The 11853-nt window shown below is 54.6% G+C and overlaps 1 protein-coding gene across 1 annotated transcript; it reads left to right on the top strand.

The window, feature by feature from the left end:
* Positions 1 to 4760: 4760 nt before the first annotated feature.
* On the top strand, positions 4761 to 10506 carry Otx1 (orthodenticle homeobox 1). The gene is made up of 5 exons (XM_051165351.1): positions 4761 to 4902; positions 5259 to 5327; positions 6849 to 7056; positions 7935 to 8086; positions 9508 to 10506. The coding sequence occupies exons 3-5, from the start codon at positions 6960 to 6962 to the stop codon at positions 10324 to 10326; spliced, it is 1068 nt and encodes a 355-aa protein (XP_051021308.1). The 5' UTR covers positions 4761 to 4902; positions 5259 to 5327; positions 6849 to 6959; the 3' UTR covers positions 10327 to 10506.
* The last annotated feature ends 1347 nt before the right edge of the window (positions 10507 to 11853 follow it).

An 11853-nucleotide genomic window follows, 5' to 3' on the forward strand; every position in this document is an offset into this window, starting at 1 on the left:
CCCCCCAAAAAGGAAACGACTTCCCTCATTAATTTCCCTTCTGTTTTGGATGAGATGAAAAACTGAAACATGTTTGTTGTAGTATTGTTGGTAATAGCGTAATGACGGTGGGTGGGTGGGGGCAAAGGGGAATAAGAAAATGTCATTAATGATTTTTTTCCAATCCTGCCGTATGTAAGTAACACAGTTACCTAAATCTCATAGTTAGATCATATTCTGTGTATCGACAAACCTGTGTTCCATTTGCCAGTCGGGGCTTCCTGCAGTTGTTCGCATTTCACATAAAGACAATAAAGTTCCTCTCTGCTCTCCTCAGAGGATGGCCCTTTTAAGGTAGCCTGAGACAAACCCTGTGGTTTGAAAGGTGAACTGTGAGGATGGATCTAATTGATGTGCAGCAGTTTACAAGGACAGTTGTACCATCTGACAGTGCGCCATCTTTTTCTCTGAATAATTATTTATTACATCTTGCTTGGTTCCTATATTTTGTTGGGGCTCAACATTGGCTCAAGAATGCTGTTAATATTTATTCTGTATTGATAAAAGTCTGTCTTGGCACTAAGTAAATCCCCATTACAATCTTCTCTAGCAGAGCACTGTGTGTTTTGTGAAAATGGTTATGTTTATTTATTACAATACTGAGTCATATATAAATTTTCAATAAAAGCAGAAACTTTCTTACCTTAAACCCTGCTGCTATTTATTTCCTTGCAATGAAAAACTTGAGTGGAAGTTTGTGTATCCGCAAGAGTTTCCAGCCCAGGACACTGGACTGTGTTTGGAGCTGACACAGGTCCAGAGGAGCGCTACTCACACAGAATGCAAATTGCAAAGTCATTAGTCACATTCTTAGGGAGTGCAAATTGTCCAGTTCTTTGGAAGGGGTCATCTCTCTGAAAGAGTCCAGAAAATTTAAGGTTCCACACCACTGGAAAAAACAAATGCATCCTGATGAATTTTCCGAGTCGTTTGTAAGAGAACTGTGTCCCACCATAACCAGCATGTCTGTAGGTACTGAAATGAAAGGGAAAGAGCTGAGCTTGGGGGAGGGGATGTGCACATATATGGGTTTGGGATGGAAGAAAGAGAATTGTAACAATTTCTATGCTGCGGGTAAAAATGGATTCTTCTACACCGAGTGTCCGAACAAAGAAAGCTCCTTCAACAAGTCCGGAAACTTGGGGAAAACACTGGCATTCACTTTAGCCTCTCTCTCTCTCTCTCTCTCTCTCTCTCTCTCTCTCTCTCTCTCTCTCTCTCTCTCTCTCTCTCTCTCACACACACACACACACACACCTCTCACAAACACCCACTCCACTCGAAAAGTATGCTGCTATTTCCAATTATTCGTCTTTCAAAATGGTAAAAACTTGCCACAATTCCCTGATGGCAAAGATTTTTTTCTTTTTCTTTTTCTTTCTGCTCTCTGGGGAAATTCAGAATCCAATCCAAGCAGGTAAACCTCGGAAATCCACTGCCTGGAGCATCCTGGGGCTCGCTTTAGGGTGGATTAGAGAAACCTTCCCTCTTCTCGGGGCCGCTCAGAAAGGCGCTTTCCTCTTCCCCCAAGCCACCCCAGACCTTCGAGGTGACAAAACTCCCTTAGCCCTAGATTTGCTAGTGACTGGGGGCCCCGCCTGCTTGATTCCCAACCTCGTGGGGTTTCCCTTCTCAGCGCCTGAACGCCCCTCAGCGGCGGCGGAGCATGGACCAGGACTTCGGAGTTGGGCCGCAGCCGGGGAGTCGCGTTGCCACAGCTCTGCACAGTCCCCGGAGTCGGGCTCCCTAGGGCAAGAACCCTGCCCAGCAATGGACGGAGACCCTGAAAACCCGCTCAGTGTGAAGAGACAATGGGTCCGGGCCTCCGGGGGATGGAAGCCTTTAAGGAGGGCAGGTGCAGAACTTTCTCCTGGACGGGGGTCCAAGCCCCACCCCTGCTACAAGTGTTTCTACAGTCACGCTACTCTACAGTGGACTGAAGTCATTTGGATGCTACACCCAGGTTTGGGCCCGCTCCTGGACGGTGGGGCCTTAAACTGAGCCAGCTCCCCTCCCCCTTCGCCAACCTCGTCCCTACTTTGCCCTGGCTGCACAAGCACCCTTTGAGGAAACCGTCAAAGCTTCTGGGCCAGCGTCCCCAACCTGGACAGTTTCCTAGCAAAGGCTGCCCCAATCTTCTGAGCCTAATTCAAGAAACTTTCTCTCTCTCCCTCTCTCTCTCCTCTCTCTCTCTCTCTCTCTCTCTCTCTCTCTCTCTCTCTCTCTCTCTCTCTCTCTCTCTGTTCCCCCCAACACCCCCACCCACCCTCGCGTCTCCTTTCTCCTTAATCCCAAGGTTTTACAGGATGAACATTAAGGAAATTCGCCTCCAAATTGGGATTAGATAAATACTCTCTTGGCGGCGGGGGTGGGAGGAGGGAGGATGGTCGGGTCCTTGCCATTCGACACCTCCCACTTCCCCGAGAATGGAGGGGGACAGCATCAGGAACCCACAGAGACCGGCTCCCGAGCAGTGGGCCGTGGGGACCTCCCAGGCACATTCCAATGCGTACAGCCGCTCCACTTCGCCAAGCCCGACCCAGGCAAGGTTCTGCGACTGCCAAAGAACCCGCCCGGTGGAGGCCAGAGTACCAGAGAGACCCAGCCAGAGCGTGTGCCCCGGGCCCCAGAGGGTCAACCAAGGCTCACGTCTCGGAGACCTGGACCGGGATGCCGCCAGTGCACTCCCCAGGATGGCGACGTTTTCGTGCCCGCCAAACTAGTGAGCCCTGGCTTTTTCCCGGAGCAGTGGGCAGAAGTGTATTTCGTTTCTTTCTTTTAAACTTCAGCACGGTCCCGGTGGCTCTGAGCCTGACAGTCCGCTTTGGGGTCTACTCCTGGTGAGGACCCGGGAGCCTAAGGTGTGTGCTTGCTCGGGCCAGCCAGCGCAGGGCTCTGAGCTGTTTCTTTTCTGCCTGCAGGTTTTATCTCTCTCCCTCTCATTCCCCCCTTTCCTCGCGTTCTTTTATTCTGCTTTCTCTTTCTCTCGCTTTTGTGAATGGGCCGCGGTGTCTTTGTTCTGGAGAGAAGCGCCCGTGTCGCTGACTTTTGTGAACTAAAGAAGGCTCTTGTAAAAACCTCCTTTTCTCCTCCGCAGTCCCCCGCTCACACCCCTCCTTCCCTGCCCCTTTGATTAGATGTTCCCTCATCGTTCAAAAAAAAAAAAATGTAATTTCGTTAGTCTGGCGGCCACTTTCTTTGAACATTAGCTCGCTTTCAGCTCCAACTTCAATTAGAAGGAGTTGATTTTGAGAGATCAACAAAAGAACCGACCAGAGCCTTATTAAAGGTCCTAAGAAGATCTCTGGGTCCTTTGAGAAGCAGTTAAGGAAACAGTGTGCCCTCCATCATATTCTGTTACCGTATTTTATTCGGACTCCAAAGAAAAGTGTCGTTTGGGGGAGGGGAGAACCACTTTGATGAGCGGCCGTCGCGGCCCCTTTTCACTCAGCGCCCCCCCCCCTTCCTTCTGGTCGCCCCGAGCCCGGTCAACGATCGGTGCGGACCCCGCGGCCTGGGCATCGCGGAGCTCCCCTCTACTGTGCTCTTGGAAGCTCCCGAACTCACCCACGCACATACTGTGGTTCAAACTTTTCACCCTCCTGTTAGGATGACAATGGGAGATGTTGAGGAGAAAAGACTAGGCAAGGGCATAAATGAGGTCCCTAGTATTCAGTAGGAGATGCCATGTAAAAGAATTGTCTGTCGGGGTTGGACCGAAAACATTTTTTTCCCCTCTCGCTTTGGAAAATCCGAACAGGTAGACGTCCTCAGCAAGTTTATTCGGCTGGGAACTGGGGTCGGCCAGTACGAACAATCCGGGGAAATGGTTTCGAGGAGGCTCCTCTCCTAATATGTAGAAAAGGAAGTGAGGGGTCGGGGTATGTGGACACATTTTCTACCAAACTGTCCCTGGGAGGCTAAGACATGAAAGGACAGACCGAGTGTGAAAAAGAAAGTTTTCTATCAAACCTATACGACTAAGAAATAAGGTGTGTGTGTGTGTGTGTGTGTGTGTGTGTGTGTGTGTGTGTGTCAGGAGTTCTGAGCCCCAACGGTTCCGAAGAAGCTTTTAGGACGTGCAAACATCTTTGGTGGGCACCAGGAGTCCCTAGAGACACTGAACAGCTGGTAAGTGGCGGCGCCTCCCCTGCCGGTATCCCCCCTGGGCGCGAGAGTCCCGGGGCGCCATGAAGCGCCCAGCGAGCCGAGAACTGGCCCCGGAGCTCCATTCAGCAGCGGGTGCAGGCAGGAGCTGCCCGCAGCGCCCTCAGGTTGGGAGGCGCGGAGGGAGGAGGCTCTGGGGCCCAGGGCGCTGCGAGGAGCGCCAGGGGCCGGCGCGCCTGAGGTCCCCGGCCCGGGAAGCCTCGCGCCAACACCCCGGCTGCTAAGCCCGGCGGCGCGCGAGAGAGAAAGAACCGGTTACCCAGCACCTTTACGCCACTCCTCCGTAGCGAGGCCCGGAGAGAGGAGGGCGGGGGCCCCCAGGCGTGCCACGGGACCCCGGGCCCCCTCTGCGCCTGCTACTCCAGCGCTGCAGTCGCCCTCCTCGACTCGCTCTGAGCGGAATTTGCCAAGGGAGCTCCAGAGTTAGCGCGCGACCGGGGCGGGGCCCGCGCGCTGGGAGGGAGGGGGTTGGGGGGAGGGAGGGCAGGGGCGCGCGGAGGTAACCCCGGCTCGCGCTGCCATTGCCCAGCTCCCTGTCACTCAGTCCGCTCTAGGTCCCCTATTGGCGGCCTAGCCCCGTTACGCACTTGCCTCGCGTTCACATACCCGGGGAGGGCAGTAGAAAGGTGATCAATCTTCATCAGGCTACATTTCCAATCACCTAAACACCCGAGCACGACAAGCCACGCCGACAAGGTAAATTGCTTGATTTATTTAGTTTGCCAAGTGATTATGCAGGGTTTCTCCAGTCCCTACTGCCTCCATGTTGCACTGGGAGTGCAGCGGCTACCGCGAGCCACCTCCTAACTCTGTCCCCTCGAAACCAACCCCCCCTCCTTACCCCCGGTCCCGGGCGATCCCAAGTCTTGGGAGGAAAAGCAAGTGGGACTTTACAAATAAAGTATTTGTGCAATAAAGTGAAACCTGGAGGAACACGCACAAAGCTCCTAGGGGGAAAGCAGGAGACGGGAAGAGGGAAGTTGGGGAAAGAGGGAACCCGGGGGATCCTAGACCCGCCGCCGGGGTAATACCTGTGAGGCTCTGTTTTGCAGGTTGGCTGCCTGGCGGGTCTTGGTGAGGGCGCGAGGTAGATGGTGAACAGCCCCGGCAGCGGAGGGCAGGTAAGGAGGAAGCCGGGCCCGCGCCACCCTAGGACGGTGAAGGCTCCTCTCGCCTCCCCTTTCTCGAACCCACCACTGCTCCCCAGGTCCGGGGCAGGTGGGCGGGGCTGGGGATAAAGGCTCGGTGCCCCCTGGCTACGCCCGAGGACCCCAAGCTGCTCAAGAGCCGGGCGTCCCCTACCCCGCCTCCTCCGAAGCCACGGAGCTTGGGTGCAAAGTTAGATGAAAGTATTCCAAAAGTCACGCCGCACTCTTCGCAGAAGTGCGGTGGCTGCAGGCCTGTGGCCCTTCGGCCCAAGTGCCTTAACTGTTTCCCTTGTGGTCCCCTCCTCCTTCAGTGCGAGCTGGCCTCCCTCAGTCCAGGCCGCGGGTCCCCAAGGGCCGTAGCTGGAAAGGAGTTAGGATGGGGAAGCTTAGGTCCTGCCTCCTTTCCCCCCTGACTTCCCTCTTGGCGAAGCCCCTCTCGGGTCCAGTCCTACCGCCGGAATCAAATCACTTCTTTTGCTGGAGAAGAGCGCCATGGCCTCGCTGTATCTGAGCCGAGCCCCGCGCTGGCAGCTCGGGTGTGCTTGAGCTTTACAACTTGAGGCCTAGTTCCCTGCTCTCCTCCTGGTTCAGAGAGGACGGCCAAGCGCGCACGAACCCGGGGTGCTCAGGCTCTTGAAACTCCCAGAACGCTGTGAGGTCCTGGGTTGGCCATCCTTTACCAAACCCTGGTGTGACTCGGCGGCGTGCTCACTAGGCTTGGTGGAAAGAAGGCCTGGCCTGTGCAGGCTAAGGAGGGAGAGTGACTGCCTCTGAGGCACCCCTGACCTTGGGCAGTGTTTTGAAACCGCCACTTCTACTGTGGCGCCTTTGGCGTCTTCTTGCTGTCTCACCCTGGCCTGGGCCGCATCTGCCCTGGTGGTGCGGTAGGATTCTGGTTCAGCCATCTCAGCGTCGGGGATCCAGAGAGGTCAGCTAGGAAGGGGATTGTGGGATCTGGGGTAGGAAGCCGCCCTGGGGATCTTTGACTGAGCCTCGGAGACCAAAGTGTAGGCACCTTGGGCCTCTGTTTTGCCCGCCCGGTTTTGTCCCTCTTTCAAAAACATTTGAAACTAAACGAAATAACCCGTATGCTCTGTGCGGCCTGCAGTCCCGGCGCCAAATGAACATTTGCTTGAGCAAATTGCTTCCGCCGCACTAAAAAAAAAAAAAAAAAAATTGACTACACTTGGAATTTTGCACCCTCCATGGTCCCGACTCTCACCTCCTCAGCTTGATCGCGCTTTAACTTTTCTTTCCTGTTGACACTCTAGGAGTGTCTTTGGCCCATGTCAAGCCCTCAGAGAGGAAGGAACGATGTGGGAAAAGTTTACTTTTCCTGAGAAGCTGTGGAGGAGCTTCTCCTTGGAGGAGAAATTTCTCAGGTTGCCTGCTGTGCGGTTCCTAGCCTGCACCCCCTCCCCATTCAAGGATTATAGGGGCTGAAAGCCAAAGTAACTGTGGGTGAAGGTTTCCATGTGTCTCCTGTCTCCCTAGGCCAGGCCCCCAGAAGCAACAGCTTGAAGGACTTCTTCGCAGTGGGAGCCTGAACTGCTCCTGGCCTCAGGCCCCCTGGATCCGTCCGAGCGCCTCCACCCGGCTGTTAGCATGATGTCTTACCTCAAACAACCCCCGTACGGCATGAACGGGCTGGGCCTAGCTGGCCCTGCCATGGATCTTCTGCACCCCTCCGTGGGCTACCCTGGTGAGCAGTAGCCCTCTGCCCCTACCTCAAGCCTCAGCAAATATGGAGGGATTCCAGCCTCTAAAGTTTGAGCCCATGCTGTCCTCAAACAGGCCCAGGGAGAGGATTAGCTCGCCACCGCCTGTTGCCTTGTCCCGCTACAGGCTCACAGGTTTGAGTTCAGGGCTGCTCAGGCAGCTTAGAAACTGCAACTTACAACTTTTGAGCCTGTGGTGCAGCCTGGCTCCTGTTGTGGTCCCACTTGCTAGGAAGAGCACGTTTATCTACCGATGTGTTTCCCAAGGCTGCTCCCCCCTCCTCCTTTTTAAGTCAAGCCTCTCCTGGCCCCAACATTTCATGAGGAATCTGGCTGGATACCTGGTAGGCCCTAATATAAACGCCAGGTGTCTTGTGTCTGGCTGCCCTGAGAAGCAGAGTTCTTTCTCCATAGTCAGAAAGTCCTCAAGACCAGCGACCTGAGGCAGCTCTTCTGGGGTGGTGGAGGAGCTAGCTGAGCCCTGGGTTTCTTTTCTAGAACCTACTTACTTACTTACTTTATTTACTTTAACCTATTCACTTGTAAAGACTTCCCAGGTCCCCCCTTCTGCCCAGCTCTGTTCTAATTCCTACCGCTCAACTAAGAAGTGTGTGGGCTTAAGGAAAAGGAAAGGGTGGCTTTGTTGTTAATCTCCAAGAGGCTGGGAGGGTGCAGGCCGTACTGTTTGAGACTAAGGCCTCCGGTAGAATGCATACACTCTCTATCCCACCTGTGGCCAGGGAAGTTTTCGTTTGCTTTCCATGGCTGGGTTCTGGAACCTCCCAGAGGACCTCCGTGTGGCCTCTAGAGCCAGTCCTCGTGGTCCACCGCTGACTCCAGGCACCCTCGCATGTCCCCGCAGCCACCCCGCGGAAACAGCGACGGGAGCGCACCACCTTCACGCGTTCACAGCTGGACGTGCTCGAGGCGCTGTTCGCAAAGACTCGATACCCAGACATCTTCATGCGCGAGGAAGTGGCTCTCAAGATTAACCTGCCGGAGTCCAGAGTCCAGGTGCGAACTCCTGGGGGCTCAAGGGTTAGGGTAGGGACGCTTGGACCGGGTCGGGGAAGATCTGGCCTGTGTTGTTCAGGTGTTGGGCCTCATTCACTGACTGGACAAGGCCCTCTCCAACTCCCCCTAGTGCTGGGCGTCAGTCAGGTAAAAGGGGAAACCTGAAAAGGAATGGCTTTGTCACCCGGGAGGCTTCAATATTGAAAGTCGTTTTTTGTTTGTTTGTTTGTTTGTTTGTTTTTGTTTTTGTTTTGGTTTGGTTTTGGTTTTGGTTTGGGGGAGGCCAGCCATGTTCCCCGGATGGAACTTCCTCTGAAGGTTCTATAATGGTCCTGCTTCTTTGGCTACCACAGAACTTGGCAGTTGCCTACTGAGGCCTTAGCTCTGCTTCCGCCTTTGTCTTTTGCACCCTTGCCCTACGTCCCGGGGATTCTAAAAGTGCAAGATGGAACTTGGCTGCAACCTAGTGCTTTCTGCCTGGGAGTGCGCTCCGCGGGTGCAGTCCATCTGGTTAGGAGTTCTCTGCAGCCGCGTGGACGCCGAGTACAAAATCCAGATGCTGGCTTTACTATTTCTGAGATGAAACGGTTAAAACAAAACAAAACAAAACAAACAAAAAAACAAAACTAGAGTTCTGAGTTTGTCTAGCTCTTCCTCGAGGGTCTTTTGTCTCGCCTCCTTCCCCCCCCCCCCAAGGCTCGAGAAGGGACTGGGAATACAGTGCTCTGTACCCGGGCCCCTTCCAAAAGAAGTGGGAATTTATGACTTACCAATCCATTTGGTACCTCACCTGGAGCCAAACGGCCCAAAGAAATCACACCCAATCTTCCTTCTCAAGAAACCCCAGTACTGGAGTACTGCTTCCGTTCAGCCTCCAGCCTTGCTTCAGTTCCTACCCAATATTTGCCCTGCCCAACTCCAGTCTCCAGGAGCGACTCGGTGAAACCCCTCGGGCCCCAGGCTTGGTGACTGCCCTACACTCCGATGCTCTGTACCACTCCGCTGTTTCCTGAGCTCTGTTCATGGAAAACAGGGCCTCCAAACTAAAACGGGGCTGCGGGGAAGCACCCAACAGCAACAGCTTAGAGATGGCTGAACTTCTGACTGGACAGACGCAAACGTTCTGCCCTCGGGCAGAGTTGCGCTGGGCTTGGGGAGGTGCGCATCCCTCCTGAGGAGGAGGCTGACTGGGGGCTTTGCGCAGAAAGATGGGGGAGGGAGCCAGAGCTGGGGACATAGCACGTGCGGGGGAGGGGACAGGGTCTGGCCGGGCCGGAGACTGTGGACTGGGAGGGGTGGAGGCTGGGATTGAGAGGTCCCCGAGATCCTGGGCGGGGTGTGAGCCCGAGGGGCGGAGGAGCAGTGAGCTCCACTACCCAACCCCCTGATATCCTCTCCCTACACTCTCCTGCTCACTGCAGGTTTGGTTCAAGAACCGCCGCGCTAAGTGCCGCCAGCAGCAGCAGAGCGGGAACGGAACGAAAAGCCGGCCGGTCAAGAAGAAGTCGTCTCCAGTGCGCGAGAGCTCCGGCTCAGAGAGCAGTGGCCAGTTCACGCCGCCCGCGGTATCTAGCTCTGCCTCTTCGTCCAGTTCAGCGTCCAGTGCCTCCGCCAACCCCGCGGCTGCTGCGGCCGCGGGCTTGAGTGGGAACCCAGTGGCAGCCGCATCCTCTCTGAGTACGCCTACTGCTTCGTCCATCTGGAGCCCGGCCTCCATCTCTCCCGGCTCAGCGCCGGCATCTGTATCAGTGCCAGAGCCCCTGGGCGCGCCGAGCAACGCGTCGTGTATGCAGCGCTCCGTAGCTGCAGGTGCTGCCACCGCAGCGGCCTCCTACCCCATGTCCTATGGCCAGGGCGGAAGCTACGGCCAGGGCTACCCCACGCCCTCCTCTTCTTACTTTGGCGGTGTAGACTGCAGCTCCTACCTAGCGCCCATGCACTCTCATCACCACCCGCACCAGCTTAGCCCCATGGCACCCTCCTCCATGGCTGGTCACCACCACCACCACCCACACGCACACCACCCATTGAGCCAATCTTCGGGCCACCACCACCACCACCATCACCATCACCACCACCAAGGTTACGGAGGCTCTGGGCTCGCCTTCAACTCTGCCGACTGCTTGGATTACAAGGAGCCTGCCGCTGCCGCTGCTTCCTCTGCCTGGAAACTCAACTTCAACTCTCCCGACTGTCTGGACTATAAGGACCAAGCCTCGTGGCGGTTCCAAGTCTTGTGAGTCCAGGAGTGAGAGGAAGTGGAGAAGAAACGCAACTACCTGCGCCCTCCGTGGTCCCCACCCTGTTGCTGCTGCTGCACCGCTCGCCTTTGCCTTGGCTTTTCCAAAACTGAATTTTCATTCCCCCAGAAGATGTTCATTGCTTGCACTGCCGCTCCCAGCGAAGGGTGCAGACCCTTCTCCCCCTTGGAGGCGGGGCCCGGTGCTTCTACTTGGCCCTCAGTTTCTTCACGGGATAGCGGTATGCTCTCCCTCTCAACTCCTGCGTCAGCCCTTCACGTCTTTCTGGACAGCTTTTATGCACCTGCAGCCTTCTGAGGCTCTTCACTCTGACCCACTCTGTTTTGAGCTCAACAGTTTTATTTATTATTTCTGGACACTGAAGTCACTAGCTGGCGTATATCTACCGTTTGGAGTGCTTTCGTACACACTCCTCCAAATCAAACCCACCACTGTTTCTCCTAGCAGACTGTCGCTCCTTCAGCTGCCCTTGACCCCCAGCTCCCCCGTCTTCAGGCCAGAGCTTCCAGCATTTCCACCTCCCCAGTGGTGAGCGCTGGGCCAGGCCTGCGGGAGGAGGGCTCCCCAGCCTCCTTTCCTGCGCTGCGCTGGACTAATTCAAGCTTCCGCCTCGGCGGGAATGCTGTACATAGTCGGTCCGTTCCAGGGACCACTTAAAGTTTTTAGTTGCTGTTGGTTGAACTGAGCATCTCTCTTGTTTTAGCGTCCAAGAAACAGAACTTTAAAATATATACATCACATATATATACACACACATATATATAACAAAAGCAAAAAATATTTCCCCTTTGTTCCCATCCTCTCTTTATCAAATGACGGCGGTTCTTATTTTTCAGTTGTTACAAAGCTGTTCTGCCCTCTTCACACCTCCCTTTGTGTATTTATTAAAGAAACCCGCTTGGTTCCAGGAAGCTGGGCGCTGGAGGATCGGAAGTGAAGGAAAACAGCTAAGTCAGGGTACAGGGACAGGGGCCTAGGCTAGGCAGGGCACAGGACTGACCCTTCGCCGGTCTAAGCACAGTATCAAAGCTTTCGGCTTAGAAACAAACAAAAGAAGTGAAATTACGGCATGTGGAAAGCAAACCGAGCGGAGTCCCAGGTCCAATTTCCTCTGTGAGTGTCTCTCTCTTTAAAACACCTGTCTGTTTCAGTGAATTTTTAGTGAACCTTCTTTCTCCGAAATCTGCGGAGAGTACCTGTGTATCTATCAGTTTTGGTTTTGGCCGCTTGGTCCAGTAGGTGGGAAAGTAATTTGTAAATTTGATTTGTCCGATGTGAAGATCACAAATTACTTGTTGGGATGTGAGGCAGTCCGTCTCCTCTTCCTCTTTATCTACATTATTTCCCAAAAATAAAAGCAAATTAATGAATGGCTTGTCAGCGTTGCTCTCCTAATTCCAGCTTCGGGTCTCGGTCTCTGGGGATTAAAAGGGAGGGCGACTGTTAATAAGCCGCGTGTTAATGACCTGCACGAAGCTGGAGGCTGAAGCATAAGGCGGGGAAGTC

The sequence above is a fragment of the Acomys russatus genome, chromosome 22 (genome assembly GCF_903995435.1).
Source record: "Acomys russatus chromosome 22, mAcoRus1.1, whole genome shotgun sequence".
NCBI lineage: Eukaryota > Metazoa > Chordata > Mammalia > Rodentia > Muridae > Acomys > Acomys russatus.